This window comes from Ochlerotatus camptorhynchus, unplaced genomic scaffold (genome assembly GCF_037179485.1).
Source record: "Ochlerotatus camptorhynchus isolate MF236.1 unplaced genomic scaffold, CSIRO-AGI_Acam_v1.1 ptg000323l, whole genome shotgun sequence".
NCBI classification, from domain to species: Eukaryota; Metazoa; Arthropoda; class Insecta; order Diptera; family Culicidae; genus Ochlerotatus; species Ochlerotatus camptorhynchus.
This window is the reverse complement of record NW_027040811.1, coordinates 1,676,789-1,700,289: the sequence shown is the minus strand read 5'-3', so window position 1 is coordinate 1,700,289 and position 23,501 is coordinate 1,676,789. Positions and strand designations below refer to the sequence as shown.

At 42.8% G+C, this 23,501-nt stretch overlaps 1 protein-coding gene across 2 annotated transcripts; it reads left to right on the top strand.

Moving 5' to 3' along the window:
• The first annotated feature begins 297 nt into the window (after positions 1–297).
• On the top strand, positions 298–23,292 carry LOC135707920 (pyruvate kinase-like). Of its 2 annotated transcripts, XM_065229838.1 has the most exons (5): positions 17,022–17,199; positions 17,288–17,328; positions 20,893–22,273; positions 22,332–22,488; positions 22,582–23,292. In XM_065229838.1, exons 2-5 carry the CDS (start codon positions 17,290–17,292, stop codon positions 22,592–22,594), a joined length of 1,590 nt encoding a protein of 529 aa, XP_065085910.1. In that variant the 5' UTR covers positions 17,022–17,199; positions 17,288–17,289; the 3' UTR covers positions 22,595–23,292. The 2 variants fall into 2 exon arrangements, with proteins under 2 accessions (XP_065085912.1, XP_065085910.1); XM_065229840.1 differs by lacking the exons at positions 17,022–17,199; positions 17,288–17,328 and adding an exon at positions 298–439.
• Positions 23,293–23,501: the final 209 nt, after the last annotated feature.

Here is a 23,501-nt window from a genome sequence, read left to right as displayed (position 1 = left end):
AAACATCATCAAAGTTGAATTGGTGAGAGTGAGTGCCTTAAACCGGAGAGTTCACTAGCTCACGTGCAGCGCCGTCGAGTGACCGTATCTCCCCAGCGACCGACCAACTGCGTGACATTCCCGGCTTGCTACGCTCCTCTCCCGTCCGCTGCTCATCCATGCATCATCCAGAGAGCGCTGTGGTGGATACCGACCCGGCTCTGCCCGCCAGTCGTCAGAATATTCACTTTAGTTGTATCGCAGAGTTCCACTAACGTATACCTATCCTTAGATAGAAAGATTCGACGAGTGCGTGTTCGGAAAAAGAAAAACTGTCGACTGCGGTGTGAAACTGCTGACTGTGCAAAAGGCTTTAAAGTTCCTTTATTCAGTGGATTTAGTTTGATTGATTCCAGCCAGTGAACGCAACAGCCGGAACTCCTAACCAACAATGGCAGAGGTAATTTGCAGCAAACGATGGAAATTTCCACCCTGGGCTGTGCGCCTGTTCACAAACTTTGGGGGAAACTCTGACAATTGGATAATTCGATGCGCGTGCAGCCGAAATTTTCTGCCTTTGCAAAGGTTACTTGAATGTCATCTGGCGTCTCCGTGATTCGACGAGTATTACCTACTATATTTTACTGTGACCATGAATGTAACCTTGAACAAAAAATGATATCGAACAATCACATGGTCACCCTTTGGACATATCTCGTCGATTGTTGTCGAAAAGTTTTCAACTGTTATGAGATACAGCACTACCTAACTACAATATATTGAACCTATTCCGAGCAGAATGCCGGTTGTGCGTTGAGAGTGTCCGCAGTGCTACACCAATACAGTGGCGACGGCAGTTCGTGTAAAAACGTACGTTCCAGCTGTTTTTGGGAATTGATGTTGGTGAATCAACTTAAAATAACGCGCATGGCGATCCACAGCACGGTGCGGCGATCATATGATTCCCGAAACCAGACGGTTGGTCTCAACCGAGGGGCAGCCATTGATTTATGACGCAAAGAAGACCAGAAAGTGAAATGAATGGACCGGTTATTTTCCAGGGTTTTCTTTTAGCTACCTACAGCTAGGTACATTAGTGGTTTCTGGCGGTGATTTTTTTTACGGATGCACCGTACTGGAAACAGTCTGTGGAAGATGTGATGAGGTCATGACTGCGATGAGCGCGTGCTAAAAGTTGGTGCTTTTCGGGGTTGATGTTCAGCGATGTGTGACCGGAGCGAACTAACATAGGTCGTTGACTCTCTAGTTTTTCTTTTGTGCAACTGGAAAATTTGTCACTCGATTTTGAGAAAAACAGTGGAACTTGCATCACGGCTTTCGAAAGATTCCCTTCCCTTTCACTTGGAAAATCAACTTCAAATGACTTCTAGTGAGAAAGGTTGGTTTTTTCGAGGGGGACGACTCTATCTACGATGCAGGAAAGATTGTGTTTTGCTGTGGCTAGCTGTGTGCCAGCTGAGTAGATAGAAAGAAGATTGACGACGATTCTGAAGATTACCTGCAAAACAGATTATGCGCGATGCAAGTAGATGCGAGAAATGAAAGAAGATTTTTCTAAGATTGATTCGCTAGTGGGAGATTTGTTGAGCATCTAGACTTGAGATTTAGATGTGTCGCCCCCCTCGGATTTTTTTTCGAATTATCTCAACAATAAATATTGCAAATTCTCATTACTGATCATTACCAAACACATCCCATGACAATTTAGAGCTCATTGCGTGTTTATGATCATTACATAGATTATATTTTATATTTATTGCAATACCTTTCGTGGAGCTTTCATAGCATTGCAATGTTTGTTTACTCTGCACTGTAGGAGGCTGGCTTGACACTTTGACAGTTAAATAGGTAGATTTGGGCTGTGTTCCATTTGGTAAATTTTCACTTAAATTTGACGGATGAAATGTATTCAAACAAACCTAAGAGGAAGAGGTGACAATTGGCTTCTTACTCTTTAATTTCTATCTCTATCTTTATGACTAGCTGAGTGTGCCCGGTCTTGCTCGGGATTCAATATTAGCTTGAGTTTATGCGCCGATTTAAAATAAAAGCATGCTATATTGTACGTAGCCCCCCTATTATCTAAGGGGCTACCCCCTATGATTATCTCCTTATACCCCCACACTCGCCCCCACATGCCTAATTTGGTTCCATTTGCTTGATTAGTTCTCGAGTTATGCAGAAATTTCTGTTTCATTTGTATGGGAGCCCCCCCTTACAGAAGGGGGAGGGGTCTCGAACCATCATAAGAACCTTCCACGGCCCCAAAAAACCCTGTATACAAATTTTCACGCCAATCGGTTCGGTAGTTTCCGAGTCTATAAGGGTCAGACAGACAGACAGAAATTCATTTTTATATATATAGGTAGATAGATAGATAGAAGATAGATTATCTCTATCTCTATCTTACGGACATCAAATCAGCCAATCGCGAGCTGGTTCACGTTTGACAGAAAAGTGGTTCATTTTTGCCAATGAGCTGGATTACCGAGGTGAAGCAGTCGGTTAAGTTGTGTGCGTAAAACCCCTGTACGATACATGCAATTAGTGACGTCACTAATTGCGTTTACGTTGATATTTTGGATTACTAATACAACCATATTGTACGATCTGCTTCACCTCTCTCTGTACCTTATTGCATTTTTGCCCTCGTATAGTCACCTCTAAAGAGCCTGAATTTATAAAGAGACGACATGTCAAAATTGGAACAATCGATTATCTGTCAAAGTCATAGGAAAAGTCATTCCAATCGAGCAGAAGACCTGTCAAATGGATAAGATGTCGTCTCTTTATAAATTCAGGCTCTTTAGTCACCTCTTATCTTAAGGCCCACGCACATTAGATCCGGATCGGACGCGTTGCGGCAAAGTGACAGCTAAATCTATTGTGTCTAACTGTCAAATTTACGTCAACGCAATGCAAACTTATCTAATTTTGGTTGCCCCTGTAGAAATAAACCTGCTATTCCAGCAGAAGCAGACTTATTTCTGACCAGTCTTGTAAGCGGTCACGGTAGTCGACACATTTTCTGTGATAATCGACTGCCTTTGCCTCCGACACTTGCAAAACAAGCTATCATAGTACAGTACAAAACTCAAATGTCATTTGACAGGCTTTGTCATACGACACTGTCGCCGAAGACCGTCACGAATGTATGTATTTTAGTTTCTCTCATTATAAGAGCTGCTGATGTTGTGCTTGTGTGAATTCTGAAAAAAATCAAGCAATGATGTCCTAGGAATAACATTTCTGATCAGAAATGGTTTAATTTACACCAAACTGAGGAATTACAACAAAATCACTCATATCATATGATAGTTATTTGATCATTTTCTTTTTGCTCGAATGTTATTCTACCGGTTGTGTTGTGTGAGAGAGACGACGGTAGAGCATGAGAGTACGAATAAAAACAGACTGTCGCGCATGACAACGAAGCGAGTGTCGTAAAAAACGTCAACAGTTTCAACCTCTGTTTCTGACAGGCGCTTTCCCGAAAATCGGCTGATCAACAACAGAGGGATTTTTGAACATCTTAATTTATTTTCGAAGTGAAGATTCAAATTTAAGTGATTTTTTTTTTTCAAATTTAACACAGTCTTGGTTGAATTTTCACTTAAATTTGACACTTCAGAAATAAATTAAGATGTTCGAAAATCCATCTGTTGTTGATCAGCCGATTTTCGAGAAGGTGTTTGTCAAAATTGATTCCTGGTTTGTCAGTAATGCCGGCGCCGTTGGTGTAGTGGTAAGCGTGGCTGCTTTCTAACACCCCGAGGTCGGTGGGATTTTTCTGAGGCATAAAAATCTCTGGTCACGTCTTCCTTCGGAAGGGAAGTAAAACCGTTGGTCCCGGCCCATGTGTGTTGTGAATGGGTGCGATATCCTACGCAGGTGTAGAAGCTGCCTTCCTGCACATTCGGTTGCCGTCAATGGATGGCAATCGATGTCCGTCGGTGATTGGCACTAGATTGCGGAACAGAGACCGACGTTAAATAAAGGAAAATAAGAAGAAGAAGAAGTATGTCAGTAATAAGTCTGGTACAATATCAGGTTTATTTGAAGATTTTCCAAATGGAACACAGCCTTGGTAAATTTTCACTTAAATTTTACGCTTCGAAAATAATTTAAGATGTTCGAAAATCCATCTGTTGTTGATCGACCAATTTTCGAGAAGGTGTCTATCAAAAATGATTCCTTTTTGTCAGAAATAATTCTGGAACAAAAGAGGTTTATTTTTAAAAAATCCATCGTTTAAATTTAAGTGAAAATTCACCAAATGGGACACAGTCTTGGCTTAAATCTTGGCTGTGTTGAATTCTCACTTAAATTTGACATTTCAAATATAAATTATAATGTTCGAAAATCCCTCTGATGTTGATCGTCTGATTTTCAAGAAGATGTTGGTCAAAATTTATTCCTGGTCTGTCAGAAATAAGTCTGATACAATAACAGGTTTATTTGACATTTTTTCATCTGTCAAATTTAAGTGAAAATTCCGAGGGGGGCGACACATCTTAATCTCAATTCTAGATGCTAAAAAAATCTCACACTAGCGAATAAATCTTCGAAAAATCTTCTTTAATTTCTCGCATCTACTTGCATCGCGCATCATCTTTTTGCAGGAAATCTTCAAAATCGTGATAAATCTTCTTTCAATCTACTCAGCGTACGCGCAGCTAGCCACAGCAAAACACAATATTTCCTGCATCGTAGATAGAGTCGCCCCCCTCGGAAAATTCACGAAATCGAACACAGCCTTGGCATGCCTCTTCTACACCGACTCTACACGATAAGAAAAGAGTACCCAACGACCAGTTCACCTTTACCTTCTTTTGACTAGCTTGTAACCTTTTCTCCTTCTAATGTTGTCAAAAACGGAGGAGCAAAACCACCCAACCTACTTTTGAGTACAACTTACTTACTTTTGGGTAGAAAGCAAGTTGAAAATTCCATACGAATTGTACACAAGTAAATGAAAACTACTTTGACCCGCTTTACCTGCTTTTGGGGGCTCCTGTGCCTGAAGGCAACAAATCAAGAAGACTGGCAACTCTTCCATTTTCTCGTACGAACACTATGAGACAGGTACAATCAAGAATCAATACGAAACTATCGATTTTAAATTGGCTCACTACTTGACTAGCCTATTGGTCCCAAGCAAATCGATTGACGTATCCCATTCTAGTCGAAATTCTACTACTACACAATGATTGTTTTGATTCGCTATGAAAGTTTGACAGATAAAATGAGGGATTCGTGGATTTTTCTATGTTTCGAGGGGTGAATCGATTAGCTTGGGACCGAAGATAGTACCACCATAGAGGTAACTCTAAGACTAGAAGGTACCAAAGATACGTGCTCAACTTTTTGGCTCAGCTCTGGTACTCTCTTCGGTCCCAAGCTAATTGATTCACCCCTCGAAACATAGGAAAAACCAATAACCCCTCATTTTATCTGTCAAACTTTCATAGCGAATCAAAACAAACATTGCGTAGTACTAGAATTTCGACTAGATTGGGATACGTTAATCGTTTGCTTGGGACCAATAGGCTAGTCAAGTAGTGAGCCAATTTAAAATCATTAGTTTCGTATTGATTGTTGGTACAATCGCTTCATCTGCCACTCAAAGGTAAATGCTTCGAACGAATTTGATAGCAAAGATTACATCCTCAGAAGCAAGGTTTGTGTATTTGCTCATTTTTCTCTGCGTTGCTTCCACCTTCACTCAAGCGCAGCGCTATTGTATCTGTCGCTTGGATTCTGGCAAAGTTGCCAGTCTTCTTGATATGATGTCTTCGACTATAGTCACCGACAAACCGACATGAACAATCATAGAAAATAACCACGAAATTTCTGCTCCAAGCACACTACCGACATCTGTCTCCGTGTTCGCGGAAAACGTTTATCTAAGCCAAGAAAACGAGTGCAAAATTTATGGATTTGTTCGTGTCTGATCTATTCCGGACAAGTTATTTTTATCTGGATGAAAAGTTGCTATGGTTTTGACAGATACGATCGCTGAACATTTGAATCGGCCGTTATAGATTTTCGAGCGAAAGTTAAGTTTAAGTTTTATGTCGATTTGTCGGTGCTATAGTGCCGAGATGAGTGAAAAGAACTTACTTTTAGGATACTGTTTTCCTACCGTGTAGAGGAATAGATTAACAGCGTGGTTGATTTTGGCAACAGATGTCGCTGGTAAAAAAAACATTGACAAAAAATGTGAAACTCGGAACATCTCTAAAATATGCCCCCTCCCATCTTTCCTCGGATCAATTCTGAAGTTTCCTCGGAACATCGCTGGAGTTCCCTTGGGAATTGTCTAATGCTCGCTCGGGACGTCACTGAAGTTCATCGGAACTTCGCTGAAGTTCCCTTTAGGTCCCACGGACCTTTCGAGTCGTTCCTTCGAAAATTTCCTGAAATACCCTTAGAACTGGAAGTTGCCTGAAGTCCCTCATAACTTCCAAAACTTCTTCCAGAAATTAAGTTGGGAGTAGATCTGCTCTGCCTTGTCATTTCTCGATTGGAAGTGAAGTTTTCGTTTGTTTCATTTGTTGAAAAATATCGATTATGCCATTTTGATTTTTGTTTTGCGACATTCAAAATGGCCGAAGTTAAGCTGAAATGTGAATGATTGACCATTAAATACAATTATAGCAAGTTTCATGCAAATCTGAGAAGCTCGAGTCTGCGTTATTTGGCCTGGCGCAGAGTCCGTTTTATTTTAAACAAGTTAACGCAGCTTCTGAAACAATTCTTAACATATTAGACAAGTTCACGGAACTTCCGAAAAGTTTACACTTCTTAGAAGTTTGGTGAACATTATTAAAGTTCGCGAAACTATCGAAAAGTTCACGAAATTTCCTTCAAGTTTACTGAATTTCAAAAAAGATTACGGAACTTCTGTTTGGTTTACGAAACTTTCAACAAGTTTGCGGAACTTCCGACCAGGGGTTGGAACAGTTGACGTTTTTTACTACACTCGCTTCGTTGTCGTCCGCGACAGTCTGTTTGTATTCGAACACTCATGCTCTACCGTCGTCTCTCTCACACAACATTCGAGCTAAAAGAAAATTATCAAAATAGCTATTATATGACATGTGTGATTTCGTTGTAATTCCTCAATTTGGTGTAAATCAAACCATTTCTGATCAGAAATATTATTACTAGGACATCATTGCTTGCTATTTTCAGAATTCACACAAGCACACCATCAGCAGCTTTTATTATGAGAAAAACTAAAATACATACATTCGTGACGGTCTTCGGCGACGGTGTCGAATGACAGAGCCTATCATACGACATTTTAGTTTGGTACTGTACTATGATAGTTTGTTTTGCAAGTGTCGGAGACAAAGGCAGTCAATTATCACAGAAAATGTGTCGATTACCGTGACCGCTTGCAAGACTGCTTCCGACTCGATGACGGTACTTCCGACATGTCCACGGAACTTCCGACGAGTACAAGCGACCTCCGGCTAGTTAACGAAACTTCTAACAAAATTCTGGAACTTCCGACAAGATCATTGAACTTCTGACAAGTTCACGGATCTTCCGACAAGCTCATTAAACTTTCAACAAGTTGACGAAACTTTCGACAAGTTCACGGAACTTACGACTCAATCACGGTACTTCCGACATTCTCGCATTACTTCCGACAAGTGCAAGCGACTCCCAACTAGTTCACGAAATTTCCGACAAAACCCGGAACTTCCTATAAATTCACGAAACTTCCGACAAGTTCAAATAATTTCAGACTACTTCAAAGGCCTTCCAAAAAGTTCCGAAAACATCTGGCATGTACAAGGGACTTCCGACAAGTTCACAGATCTTCCGACAATTTCACGGAACATCCAACAAGATCACGGAACTTCCGACTCAATCACGGTACTTCCGACATCCTCGCAGAACTTTCGACAAATACAAGCGACTCCCGACTAGTTCACGAAACTTCCGATAAAACCCGGAACTTCCTATAAATTCACGAAATTTACGACAAGTTCACATAATTTCAGACCACTTCATAGACCTTCCAAAAATTTCAGAAAACTTCTGGCAAATTCACACAACTTCCGACTTGCTCACAGAACTTCCGTCAAGTACAAGGAACTTCCAACAAGTTCGCGTAATTTCAGGACTACTTCACAGACCTTCCAACAAGTTCAGGAAACATCTGGCAAGTTCACCAAACTCGATCATGATACTTCCGACATGCTCACAACGCACGGGGTTGGACGTTAATGTTGACTTGCCCCAAGATTGCACTGCAATCAATTCTACCTTGTAAAGTGTCCGCAATGAACAGGGCCCTAGAGGTGTCTCTTTTAGTTCGGAGAGGCTCCAGATCAATTAGATGGCAACGACTTTCATAACTGGGCAGATGAAATGGGTCTCTCCAAGGCAGCTTCCGCAGAGCGAATCGAAGAAAACGGCGTTGAACGGACTCAACTGGCTCAGCACCATTGTTGTAGTTTGGACTCCAGACCACAGAACAATATTCCAGAATGGATCGCACCAAGGAACAGTACAGCGACTTCAAACAGTAGATATCGGAGAAATTCTTTGCTATCCTGAAGATAAATCCCAATGTCCTAGACGCCTTGTCGACAACGTACGAGATGTGCTGCTTGTACGTAAGTTGAGAATCCAGAATAACACCCAGATCTTTCACATGGTTCACACGGTCGATTACAGTGCCGATAAGTTTGTATTCAAATGTGATTGGTTCTTTCTTCCGAGTAAAAGTAATCACTGAACACTTAGTGGGGTTAACCACCATTCGGTTCAAATTACACCAGCTGGCAAAGGCTTCGAACTGACGTTGAAGGAAGTGACAGTCATTAATCGAGCGGATTCGTAGGTAGATTTTAACATCGTCTGCATACGATAGTCGTGGGCCTTCGATGACCAAGTTCACGTCATTGAAGTAGAGTAAGAAAATCAAAGGTCCCAGGTGACTTCCTTGAGGTATTCCTGACGTAGCTAGATAGATATTGGACCGGTTGTCACCAATGGCAACCATCAGTTGCCGATCAGTGAGATATGAACGAAACCATCGCAGGAGGTTGCCGCTGACCCCAAGTCTATGCAACTTGGCAATCGCGATGGCATGGTTTAGCTTATCGAAGGCAGCTGACAAGTCGGTGTATATGACGTCTGTTTGAGTCCTCTCTGCCATGCTTTCCGTAAGATACGATGTCAAACACAGCAGATTTGTGGAAGTAGAACGACCGGAAGTGAAGCCGTGTTTATAACCACTTAGATACTTACAATGAGAGAGTAGAGGCTCCATGATGACTAACTCGAATAACTTCGAAACTGCACTCAACGACGTAATTCCACGACAATTGTCCACATCCCGTTTGCTGCCCTTTTTGTGGATAGGAAACATATGTGCGAATTTCCAACAAGATGGAAATGTACCACTCGAGATGGACAATCGAAATAGGTGAAGCATGGGCATCAGCAAGCTGGCGATATGCTTTTTCAGGAATACGGATGGAACGCAGTGGAAATCATCTCGACGTTGACACCCATCGCACCCAGTGTTTGACCGTACAGTGGAACATTACTAGCTGCTAGGGTAACGTGTTCGTCAGTTAATCTCTCATTCGTGAAAACACTGGCGAACTTCTCAGAAAACAAGCGACAGATCTGCTGAGGAGTGGAAGCAACTGCTCCATTCAACACCATTGAAGAAGGTAGGCCGGATTCCTTGCGCTGCTCATTTACGTAATTCCAGAATGACTTCGGGTGCGACTTGAGTTTCCTCTGAATCCCTCGTTGATATCGCGAATAGCATCGACGGCTAACTCGCTTGAACTCATAATTGAGCCTAACGTAGTGACGTTTCAGCGAAAGCGTACGATACTTAGTGAATTTTCTTAATGCGGCTCTCTTGGTCGACTTCAACCTACGCAGTTCACTGGTCTGCCAGGGAGGATGAGAAATTTTACGGTGAACTCTTTTCGGAACGTGCCTGTCAATGACATAAGCCAAGACATGTGAAAATGTTTGCGCAGCGGTTTCAACATTATCGGAATCGAGGATGCTCTTCCAATCTATACTAGATAGCACGTTGACAATACTACGGTGATCGGCTTTCGGGAAATCGTATGACACGGTCGTGGAAATGTCGTCAAAGACACGATCGTGATTGTCAGCAACAGTGACAACCAAGGGAGGGTGATGATGTACTTTCTTTACTCGTGGAGAAGGTGCCGTGGAGATGAAAGGAGCGGTGTCCTGAACGCTAACGAAGCAGAGGTCCAGGCTACGGTTGTTTTCGTTGACTACGTGGTTTATTTGAGATAGTGTTGCTGTACTATAGCAGTCGAGAAGGCTAACTGATCCTGTATGAAATACAGAGTGTACAGGGTCTGGGTAGAGAAAGCCGCTGTGAGATGGTTTCCAGGAAACGCCGGGTAGATTGAAGTCACCCAGAACGATTATCTCATCAATTGGTGTCGCACTCTCCATTATGGTGAAAACGGACCGACAATGGGTATCGATAAGTTCGTTGTCACGAACCCGGTCAGGTGCAATATACACCGCACATAGGTACAGTGTGCGATCGCTCAGTTCTACGGCCACTCAAACTTGTTCCACACAGTTCCACAGGACGTTTTCAATAGCTCTCGCCTTTAACCCGGAACGAACTGCCACGAGAACACCAGTGGTTTTTTTGCAGTGCTAAATTTATTCACAAAAGATATTTTGATTTAAACCACGCCCGTCTTTAGCGACTTTTCCAAAATCTCAAAATCTAGTAGTATGTAGCATTTTCGAATCATTTGGTAAAGTGATGTCATTTTTAGTCAGACCATAATGACTAGAATGTAGTATTGACTACTGGAACTGTAGTTAACTGTATAAACATGCTTGGCATACACAGTTTTGGTCACGACCTGCTCATTTGCTAATAACTTTGAACACAGTTGACAAAACATTATTCTGTTTGAAGCATCCCTCTCCAACGGGGGAGTTTGGTAAAGATAGATTATCAAACCGATCTGTACCTTCCTAAAAAGTTGTCCTTGCTGGCTTTTTACTCTCTAAATACAATTTTCACACTGCCTTACTCTAACGGAACTATCAACTCTATACTTTCATCTCCTGGTTTGAATGCAGCGCTAAATTTATTCACAAAATATATTTTGATTTAAACCAGCTAGTGTCCATCTTACCCTGCCACGTCCGTCTTTAGCGACTTATCCAAAATTTTAAAATCTAGTTGTATGCAGCATTTTTGAATCCTGATGAATGTGGAAGTCTTAGTGGAATACCTGTATAAAGAGAGAGAGAGAGAAGGATTAGTAATTTCCATTTAAATCTACTACCTTATTTGCTTATCCTTGACATATACGCGTATTTCGTCTACAATGTGCAGACTTCTTCACTCGACTGCGCATTTTCGAATCATTTAGTAAGATAATGTCATTTTTATTCAGACCCAGTGTTGGCAAAATCAGAAATCAATTGATATTTTTCCGCTCTCATGCGCTCGCAATATCACGCGTGATATTGGAACAAAATATCATGCTTGATATTGATTTTACAAGCTCTTACGATATTGCGAGACTATTCACAACGTGCAAAAATCAAGCTGAGAGTTTACTCGACACAAAAATGATTCCATTGCACATCGTTTTCTTGGAAAGAGAAAGCATAGTTTGCTATCTCTTTTTAATTTTTACCGATGGCAGACGCGAAGGGACTGCTGCAAGCCGTTATGGAAGTTTCGGTTGCATTCGGGTGTAAAGCAAAAATCCTTAAACTCAATCTCACCACAGTTTGGTGAGTTTTGTTAGCTTGATATTCCGAGCTGCGAAATCACAGCTTGCAAAATCAACCGCAGTTGTTTGCTTGTTGATTTTTGTCTAGGAAAATCCGTTGGTGAGATTTGATTTTTTTTATATTTTGCCAACACTGTTCAAACCCAAGGGGAAGGTCACTCCGCACAATGTGCCAAAAACACAGTTGGGCACACTCTGGGGGCAAGACAGCTGCACTCAGAGTAAATATATTTGCAGCGAGTAAATTTGAGTTACTCATATTTACTCAAAATTGATCAAAGTAGTCTCGATTTTCTGATCAAAGAAATATCGTCTGACAGCATATTTCGTTTGCAGCATCTGTTTGCTCATTTGACAGATCGAATCGTGCGTTTAGAAATCGAATTGCGGACAAACGAAATGCTACTGTGGTGGTTTGACTACACGTCGGTTTTACGGGGCTTGTCGTTCGTGTGTGGCTTGGATGCCATTCAGGCGCCTTCCCTCATTGGTGAGGATTGACACGGCCTAGGACGATACAGGAGTGACGGGAGTTACCCGTTCCAAAAGGAGAATGCTCCTTTTTGGTTACCTGAGGTACAACCTGAGATTTAAGCTTCCTTCGTGGTCAATAGAATTGGTCCTTGACTGCTGATTGTGGCATATTATGTAGCTGCTGATTCTAGGCCAGATTTGGCCAGCTTCGCCAGCGAAAGAAACCCACTTCAACTTTAGCGCTTTGCCAGCAATCGTAAATGTATCATTGAAAAAGCGTTGCCAGATGTATTGCCTCTAGCAATTAATTAAAGTTTATTAAAACAAGCAATTATGAAGTTAAACTGGATGTATTTAATTATGAATAAATATCAGAAATTGAATAAATAAAAAAACGACTATTTAAGGCATTTTAGCGGTCCAATTAAAAAAATTACAGAAGATTGAATTCAACACTAACAGGAGAGATGGCAGCAGTGCTACAAACTGTATTGCTCTAAGAATTGAATGTATTGAATTATTTTAGTCTAATCCGAACCTATCGAATCAACCCAAAAGTCCCTATACAGAAATTCCAAGAAAACACGCCAACTTACTTTGCTTGACAGCATCGGTTTAAACATTATTTTCAATAGAGATTTTCACGTTCGGTTGTATTGGTGCGATATGTGAGAGTGTGTTAGTGAATATCCGAGGAAAATACATAACAAATCGATGTCAAACTCATTTTGGCAGATCTACTTTCATACATTTTTTAGGTTAGCCAGAGGAAAATAATAAACAACTTTACACGGTGTTGCTCCCGCTAGTGTGCGTGCGTTAAACGTCACTAAACTCTATATACCAATCAGGTTGCTATGTGTATATAAGACATTGAGCAGCGTGAGTTACTCAGAGTTACTCAAAATTAACTTCAGTTTTACTCATGATCGATAGCTGTCTTGCCCCCAGGGCACACTCATTGGTACTGTTTGGCACCGATGGTTATAATTATTCATGATATTTAAAGTTCCTGGCAACACTGCACTGCCTCTGTGCATAAGTGTCAGTCAAGCCATTATTTACATCTTTCTCATCATCAATTTTCTTGAAAGTCAGAAGCTCAGAATGTAAACGATCTAAAAGCTTTAGTTATTATTTATTTCATTCACAAGCCTTTCAGCCATCGGCTGGTTCGCCTTGGGAGCTTTGCTTATTATTTCTACTTGCTGCTTCAAGAAAATTCTGAAGCTGTTCAACTATTCGATAATGTGATTTTCATTGTGGATAAACATTTCAAAGTCGATGAAGAGAATCGATCAAAGCAGCAAGAAGCAGCCATAGGAAAAAAAGACAACTACCACGAAACCGCACAATACTTCATTCGTTGGATAACCTCCAGGACAGGTACCGAAAGCTAACGGATACAATATGTAAGTGGATTTGGCGTTGCACTTCATCAACTATTTCTTCCTTAAGATTTCCGGTCAATTATTAGTACGACCATATCAAAGGCCAATGGGAAGTGGTTCTAAAGGAAATCCTAAAGCCAGACCTTCGCAGTGTACACGGAATATTTCACGCACACCCAAAATAAGTACATTTTTTTTTGAGGAGCCAACGGTGGCAAGTGCAAGAAGATTACTCGATGAACATTTCAAATGGTCCTATCTGCTTTGATCGATTCTTTTCATTACCACTGCTATGCAAACAGATTTCGCGCTAATTCTACCACATAGTTTGATAAAGTAGGTTCTTATCTAGCGTCCAAAACGTCAAATACAACAGGGAAAGGTTTTTCAGCTGAGTTATTAACGAAAGAGAAAGTCGATGAAGAGAATCGATCAAAGCAGATAGGACCATTTGAAATGTTCATCGAGATTAGACCATTGACAGGCTGAGCGTACGGTCCAGGAGATAAGCGAGCATCTAGAAGCAGCAGAGCGTCTTGAATCATCAGAAGGAGGGTTTGCGGATACAGGGGCAAAAATCGCAGTTTGAAGGGTATTTGCTGAAAACACAAAGACCCAAAATAGGCTCCAGGAAGTGTTGGATATATGGACTGTGGATTTGAGATATACTACCAGACTATCAGGGTGTTTTGATTGAAATGATTCGAGATAATTGGATCGCATAACTCAAGCTTTGGGGCTGTCTTGGTTTAGGATTGTCTTTTATTATATATGATCTTATATGATTCTTAACTTTTAGAAAAGTACACTGCTACTGAGTACTTAGCGCTGTTCCCGTTTTTGGATGACATTCAGAAGTTCGCTTCCGTTGGAAAATTCGATAGCTGTTCACCATAACTGCGGCTTTCATGCTCGGTTCCTACTATCTATTATATGCCGTCGCACAGCCTCGCTACCAGGATGAAAACTTCAAACTGACCGACAAATCAGGGAAAGCATTCTTGTCGCTGGAGACACCGCCACTGTGAGGAACTTCCAGTAAGCACGCCAGTGAATACCACCAGTCTACTTTCGGTAGTCACGTGTCACATTCCTAGCAGAGCTATTGAACGGTTATTCTTACTTTCCGCTTTGGTGGAACTAACCCGACTGAAGGAAGGAAAACGGCTCAAACGTCGTTCAGTGAGCAGGCCTCCACAGTTGACGCCAGAACGGAAACAGCGTGAGGATGAGGGAACCGTTGAAATTGAACGCGTTGCGCTTCGCGCTACAATTTGCTACAATTTGAGGAGGAATACATACTTGAAAACCATTTTCGGTTCTGGAAAGGAATTTGATTTGTAACAAATGAAAACAATCAAGCTGTCAAAATACCGGGTTGCCAAACATGCAATTTTTCACAAACAAGAAAAGTCATCACGATGTCATGGCACTGTTGACACAGTTGCGGCACACTGAGAAAAAAGTTAGCGCAAAATGCGTGTATAGAGTGACTACCCCTTGTTCAGACCATAATGACTAAAATGTAGTATTGACTACTCGAGCTGTAGTTAACTATAAAGGCCCAAGCGTAATGACAGCGGCAGCGGAAAAGTCCGATCTAAGTAAGCCTACTTGTCGACTAATCGACTTCGGTTAGGCATTTTGATGTCATTTATGACAACTGTCAAACTTTCCGCTTCCACCCACATTGTGTTCGGGCCTTAACTTTTTAAGTATACGACCCAATATAACCATCAACCGCTCAAAGGCAAAACCTCCGAGCGAATTTGAAAACGAAGATGCAAACCTCCAGAAAAAGAAGAATAAGGTTTCTGTATTTGCTCACTTTTCAATGCTCTATTTTTTCTCAAGTGCAGCGCTACTATATTAGTCCTTCGGATGCTCCGGTAGAGTTGTCAGTCTTCTTGATATGCTATTTTTGGGTTTTAGTTAGTGGCTCCTTTATTAGTGGTTTGATTAAACCGAAGACAACATATCAAGAAGACTGGCAACTCTTCCATTTTCTCATACAACCGGTATGAGACAGACACAATCGTGTCATCTTCCGATTAAAGGTAAATGCTACGAACAAATTGCACGGCGAATAAGAACGACTCAAATTTGAGTTTAGTTCACTCATAATCGCCAAAAGTGCAGGAACTCAGCGATGAGTAAAATTTGTCCCATGGTTTCCTGTGGAAAACCTTAAAAATCTGCTGGAAAATGAGAAAATTGACGAAAATTTTATTCAGTCTCGGAGTAGTACCAATAGACTGAGTGAATCCAATCTTTACTTTTCTCAAATTCGGGAATTTTTCCCTGGAAAATCCTGGAAAACCTGGGAAAACATGAGGCAAATTAACTCATCGCTGAGTTCCTGCACTTTTGGCGATTATGAGTGAACTAAACTAAAATTTGAGTCGTTCTCATTCGCCGTGTGGATAGCAAAGGTTCCATCCTCAGAAGAAAGGTTTGTGTATTTGCTCATTTTTCTATACGTTGTTCCACCTGCGCTCGAGCGCACCGCTACTGTGCCTGTCGCTTGGATTCAGGCAAAGTGGTCAGTCTTCTTGATATGTTGTCTTCGATTAAACTCAAGATTAGAAAATTCACCGCAGAAAGTCTGACAAATTCATTCGATCGGCCTTACAGCGCATGCCCTGCTATGCTGTCAAAACTCGGGGTAAATGGCTATCATTACCATCGTCGCCTAGATTCAGACACTGGGATAGTGAACTGCACTTGAAAGGGTGCAATGCTAAAATCAACAAAGTTTGAATTTTCCCCAACTCGACTACCACAGTGTCTGCCCGTTCGGGCAAAAATGTTATTTATATCTCCCCAACTCACAACAGTCGGTCACCATCGTAATTTGGCGAACGAAATGAACAATTTTTCCTCAGCACCAAACGGGAAAATGCCACCCCAAAGCAGTACTAATTTTTTCGCTGGCAGCAGTAAACAAATTGCCATTGGTTTTATTATTTAAAAACAAAAAAGTGCCTTGAATCTGCACCCCCCCACACCAAATGGCCACCCCTTCAGCGTAAAGAAAATCGGAGAAGAGGAGGAGAACCGATTTTACCTGTAAACATCCGAAATCGCACTTAACTGCTGCTTCCATAGATCGAAATTTCCACCCACCCTCTGCGAGAGTCGAAAAATCCAAAATCCACATAAAACAACAACCAGACACCGACCGGCAACGTGACCGTGAGTGACGCGAAATGAACCTTTTTTATCGAGCATTCATCCACCATGGTCACCACCGCCGCCTACTGAGTTCGGCTTCCGCTCGCGGCTCGGCGTTGATCCTTCGGGAAAGCTCAACCCACTCGTCTTCGCCGTTGATGGTGAAAATTTTATCGATTAATCGGACTCTTCATTCAAGTTCCGCGCTGCATCGCTACCGGTCGTCTATTGTCGCGTTCTGGCCGTTGTGTAATCATCATCGTTTGATAAATTTTCACAAATCCGTTGCGTCGCGAACCGTCGTCGTCGATAATCCCTCTGCAGCAAGTGAACCGAATCTTCCCGGAATCAACGGAACCAGTGTACGATTTCTTGGAAAAGTCCAATCTTATCACTCCCCATTCTCCTCCTCTTCTGCAACCCGACTGATAAGTAATTTTCACCGTACAGGGATGATGGTGTGGGTGTCCGATTACGATGTCAACCCAAAGGTGAGGAACTCGAACTCAGCAGGGACAGGGCAAGGTCCTTCCTGCTCGACCGACGAAAGGAACGTCACAGCATCCGCATCTGTGTCGTGTAACTGTGATTTGTTCGTTGGTGACTAACCAAACCAACCCGGAGCGAGGTCGAAGCCGTTCAAGTACGCCAAGAGGTCATCCGAGACCGGACGTCAACAAGTGTGTGTTCAGGGAAATGGGAAGCGGCACGATAGTTTTCCTGAACCCTATAACCTGCGAATCCCGATTGATTTGGCACTAACTACCTTTATCTAGCCAAAAACGGCCATCTGCTATGTCTGTGTTCGGGGAGGTCAGTGTCGGCGGCAGGTTTGGTATTGATTTTTTTTTTTTTTTTTTTCCCGTCGTCTCGTCGCAGCAGGCGTAGTGTAGGGGTGAGGAAAGCGAATGAAAAGAGGGAGTTTGTATCGAAATGTCAGATCCGTGTGCCCTTGACCAAGGACAACTCGACGGCTGCGTGTTTATGTGCCAGTCAGTGGCAATGTGGTGTGTATTTACAAAAAGCACGGCTGCGACATAACGAAAATCGTCGGTTTCCGACTCAATTTGGTGGATGGCTAAAAATAATTTTCCCCTGAGATATTCGCCGCCCCAAAGAAGCCAAAATTAAAATGATGAAGGGTGCGATATAATGTGAAGTAGGGCGAGGGGGGGGGGGGGAGCACCATCTGTGCTGCCTGGCACCGATCAAACCGTGTACGATGAAGTCACATATTGCGGTTGTGATAAAATTTACCACCGTTTGTGTAATTGTAATCGCCACGCAGAACGGTTGTTTGTAAACAACAATTGGCCGCTGTTATGGAATCTATATAAGCAAGCGAAGCGAATTTTGTCAAGAAGGCGATAATCTAAGCAGGCTGTTGATCAACGGTTGTTGACAATCGACGGCGGTCATATATAGGAAGTATCGTGCCGTTGGCTTTTGAGTTCTGGAATATGACCGAGTGGTGGTGGTGATGGACAGTTCTAATTAGAAGCTAATTTATTGTCTTAGTCGGTCAGTTTCAAGACGGATCGATTTACTATCGCCGTTGAATGGCACTGTCGTCGGTCGTGATGATGATGATGGTTGCATAATTTTGCACCGCTATCGGGTGTAGTAGAGAAGTCGTGTAACAATGCACTGATAGAATCGTAAAGTAGTGCAGATTTAGACCAAATCGCATATAATGATGAATTTGCTAAATGTTAAAGGGCCACCCACATTAGATCCGTTTGCGTTGCGTTGACGTATATTTGACAGTTAGACAATAGATTTAGCTGTCACATTGCCGCAACGCGTCCGATCCGGATCTAATGTGCCGTTATACCATACAGGTAACTCTAAGACCAGCAGGTCAAGAAGAAACGTGCTCAATTTGCCTCAGCTCTGGCACTCTCTTCGGTCCCAAGCTAATCGATGCACATCTCGAAAATTACTAAGACGCGGAAAAATTGCTCAACTATTACTTGGACATCTACAAAGTTTCCTTACACAGTCAACTCTCCACAAATCGAGCTAGTATATTGAGTTATAGAACCATAGTAAAAATTGATTTCATGGCTTTGTTATGGAATTGTTATTCTATAACACGATGGTCCCTGCAATATCGAATTATAGGGAGTTCACTGTATTTACTTCTTGAAAACTTCCTCTACTTTTACGAAGTTGCATCAGCTTCTTCAAGTTACCTGAATCCGACCAAGATCTCAGAACATCTATGACCTTCTACAACCTTCAAGAAAAATTTTAAACCTTTTCTATGATTTTTCGTAAACATCTGAGCGAAGCAAATTTCTTTCTTGTATTTATACTAGTCTACGTCGGTTGACGAAATAAATAAATAAATAAGTGTTCTTCTACAATAATCCCTGAGCTTCTACGAAATTCCCTGAATTTCAACGAAGTTCGCTGAGCTTCTTCAATTTTTCCTGACTTTTCAAAACAACATCATAATTTACTGGACTTCTAGCTAGAAGTCTTCTGAAATGACTTATAAAAAAATCTTACCTAGGGTTTTTGATCTAATTTCCGTCCTACTAAGGACATCCCGCACTTTACCACGCTTTTTGGAAAGCGTTTGAACAAAACATGGAATTTTTTCATCAAAGATAACTTCTAAATTTATCCACCTTTCCATACGTACCGTTGGATTTGATAAAGAGTCAAACAATGTTGAGATATTATTAAAAATCTAACACTGCTTCTTGCTTCTAAATTCGTCCTACGCGTTTCAATTCCGTCCAAACACATTGACACACCATTAGATTTTCTTCGTCCTACGGATAAACGGAGAAAAAGGGGATGCGCTAGGAGCTCTTCTTTTGTTTTGAGAACAATGAGCGTAAATATGCATACAATGCGCTCTAATAGGATTTATGTCGTAGCTAATGAACTAACGCATCGGAACAAACGTAGTATTGTTTTGTGCATGGTGAAATCATTGATATTATTGATGATTTCTGGTCGATAGAACGGAAATGGGCGATTACGACGAAGTAGCGCTCTTCCCTACCTTATCAAATTCTCAGGTCTTACTGAGGCATCGCCCTAACCTCAATCTACCTGTTCAACAACTCTCAAATCGTAAACAAATTGAAGTTGGTTCCAATGAATACAACTCGGTGAAACTAGCAGACCCTAGTCTATTGGTCGTTTAGTCGAGCGCTCAAGGACTTTGTTGGCTAGAATCGGCGCCGCTGCTCAAGACATACCCCCTTATTCTGCGAGTCACGTGACTCTCTCTCACCGGTGAGGTGACAATTGTCACCTCGTGTGAGGTGACTCTCTATGCAAATCAAATGGAGAGTCACCTCACCGGTGAGAGAGAGAGAGTCACGTGACTCGCAGAATAGGGGGGATAGACTTCTCTGACGTTTGCGAATTGCACAAGTATTAGTTAGGTCTGAGCCAGATGACGGCGTAGAATAAAACCAGACATCCATAATTTGCTTTCCAAATTTCGATACATTGTATAGCAAAAAGCTCACATATGAACAACAATCAAATAAATCATAGCGATGAGCTGGAAAAACAATATTCAAGGTGGCGCTTCTTAAAACAATCCGCAGTTCCGCTCTATAGTGGCTACCGGCTGCGCACTTCAAGATTATGCACAACCAACACCATGCAGCCTTATCCCTTATCGCGCTATAATTCACTCTAAAACATTACGTCACAGCGATAGGATAGTGCAACTATTTATACGTTGCAAAACAAGCAGCCTCTTACGTTGCAATCTTCCGATAAGGCACTACTAGGCTACCCATTCAACTGACCTACCGATGACTTTCTTCCATAACCTTCTCACTCAAGTCAGTCTGGCGTGACGAAGCGTAGACGTGCCTATCAATGCCAAACAACCACTGCTGCCTCCTCGCGCGATTCTTTCCTTTCCGATAATCTTTTCCCCTCGTTTCAGAGCGCAACTCTCGGGCAGGTATCTTCGTCCGTAAATAACCGTTTTCGTTCTTTCAGCATCTCTCAATTTCCATCCCCCCCACCCAAATCAATTCTAATCGCTGTTTGTTCCGCTTTCCCCACCCCCGCAGGGTCGCAAGATGAATCCCGAATCGATTTCGCACCTGGAGCACATCTGCTCGCTGGACATTGACACGGAGACGGCATTCGTGCGGTTGTCCGGTATCATCTGTACCATCGGGCCGGCCTCGGTGGAACCGGCCATGCTGGAGAAGATGATGGCCACCGGAATGAACATTGCCCGGTTGAACTTTTCGCACGGTTCCTACGAGTACCATGGCAACACGATCAAGAACATCCGCGAAGCCGTCGACAGCTACTCGAAGAAGCTGGGCAAACCGTTCCCGTTGGCGATCGCCCTGGATACCAAGGGTCCGGAGATCCGTACCGGTTTGATGGAGGGCAGCGGCACCGGCGAGGTTGAACTGAAGAAGGGCGATCACATCCAGCTGACGACCGACAAGGAACACCTGGAGAAGGGCAGCAAGGACAAGGTCTACGTCGATTACGTAAACATTGTGAAGGTCGTCAAGAAGGGCGATCGGGTGTTCGTCGATGACGGTCTGATCTCGCTGGTGGTTGAAAGTATTAGCGGAGACACTCTGACCTGCGAGGTTGAGAACGGCGGTATGCTGGGATCGCGCAAGGGCGTCAACTTGCCCGGAGTCCCAGTCGATCTGCCGGCCGTTTCCGAGAAGGACAAGGCCGATCTGCAGTTCGGTGTTGATCAGGGCGTTGACGTGATCTTCGCCTCGTTCATCCGTAATGCTGCCGCTCTGAAGGAAATCCGAGGTATTCTCGGAGATAAGGGCAAGAACATCAAGATCATCTCGAAGATCGAGAACCAGCAGGGCATGCAGAATCTGGATTCTATCATTGCTGCTTCGGACGGTATCATGGTCGCCCGTGGTGATTTGGGTATTGAAATCCCAGCGGAGAAGGTCTTCCTGGCTCAGAAGTCGATGATTGCGCGGTGCAACCGCGCCGGAAAGCCAGTCATCTGCGCCACCCAGATGCTCGAGTCCATGATCAAGAAGCCACGCCCGACCCGTGCCGAAATCTCGGACGTTGCCAACGCCATCATTGATGGAGCCGATTGCGTTATGTTGTCGGGTGAAACTGCCAAGGGCGAGTACCCACTGGAGTGCGTTCTGACCATGGCCAAGACCTGCAAGGAAGCCGAAGCCGCTCTGTGGCATCGCAATCTGTTCAACGATCTGGTCAACACCACCCCAACCCCACTGGACACGGCCTGTTCGATTGCGATCGCTGCCTCGGAAGCGGCCGCCAAGAGCCGTGCTGCTGCCGTCATCGTTATCACTACCTCCGGCCGGTCGGCTCATCTCATCTCCAAGTACCGGCCACGCTGCCCGATCATTGCCGTTACCCGGTTCGCGCAGACCGGCCGTCAGTGCCATCTATACCGAGGCATCCTGCCCGTGGTCTATGAGCGTAAGTTTATCCGCTTAAGTATCCATCATCCCTTAAATAACCCCTTCAATTCCCACAGAACCCGCCCTGGATGACTGGCTGAAGGACGTCGATGCTCGCGTCCAGTACGGTATGGAGTTCGGCAAGGAACGTGGCTTCCTGAAGCCGGGCAACCCGGTGGTCATCGTCACCGGCTGGAAGCAGGGCTCCGGTTTCACCAACACCATTCGCATTGTGTACGTATACGATGGCAAAAGGATCGCCTTCTGAATGGCCGTGAAGCACTGAAGTCTCAAATCAAAATTTTCTCTTATTTTGCAATTTCACAGGAATGTCGAATAAATTCTTTCGCTGTGTGGGTGAGCGTTCTCAACCGGAACCGTATCGTCAACTAACAACCGAACAAACTTTTAGCTTGTTGCAGCCGCAAACCTACACGGAACATTAATACTAAATAGTCATTACACAGGCAGGAGAAGACAACCGTACAAAGGCACCCCCACCCTTCCCTGACATCCTTTTAGACAAAGTATACCTATATACATATATTGAAATTGAACACCATCTCATTCGATAAGTTCTAAAGGAAACCAGGACGCTACCTTCCGGAACACCCCAGGGTTCGGAAGTATAAGTGCCGTTTGTGCTATTTAAGTTAACATTCAAACAAACAAACAAACAAAACTGTGCTGTCCTTTTGCTTTAAGTTTTTGCTAACGGGCAAAAAAGAATTGTCTAATGAAAATTGGTTACAAGATAAGACCTAATTTATTTAAAAATTACCTATTCTAAAATCCTCACTTTTGACAAAACAAGTGGCTATTATATCGAATAATACTAAAATTTTCATCATCTCATTTGATTGGACACGCGTTCGTAGGTATTAAATTAAAAGAAAACAAAAATACATAGTCCATCGGACGGGTTCGGACGGAATTCGACGATATTTAGGCTTGAAGAGACGATTTAAAAAAAAATGTGAATGTATCAAACATAAATGTTACTGGTATCAATAAAAGTACACACTAACTGAAAGTTGAGCTCGTTGATGCGTTTCGTGTTCCTTTAAATATCACCTGGGAAGGAAGGGGATCGCTTCTGTAAGTTAGTTCCGAAATCGCCCAGTACCGAATTTGTTTTTAATCCAGCTCCAACCTGGATCGGGGATCTTCTTCTTCTTTACTTTATTTAACGTTGGTCTCTGTTTCGCAATCTAGCGCCAATCACCGACGGACATTGATTGCCATCC

Coding starts and splice junctions, on each gene's coding strand:
- LOC135707920 (XM_065229838.1), top strand. CDS start 17,290: ATGATGGTGTGGGTGTCCGATTACGATGTCAACCCAAAG. Junction 17,329..20,892: donor ATTACGATGTCAACCCAAAG/GTGAGGAACTCG, acceptor CCACCCCCGCAG/GGTCGCAAGATGAATCCCGA. Junction 22,274..22,331: donor CCTGCCCGTGGTCTATGAGC/GTAAGTTTATCC, acceptor CAATTCCCACAG/AACCCGCCCTGGATGACTGG.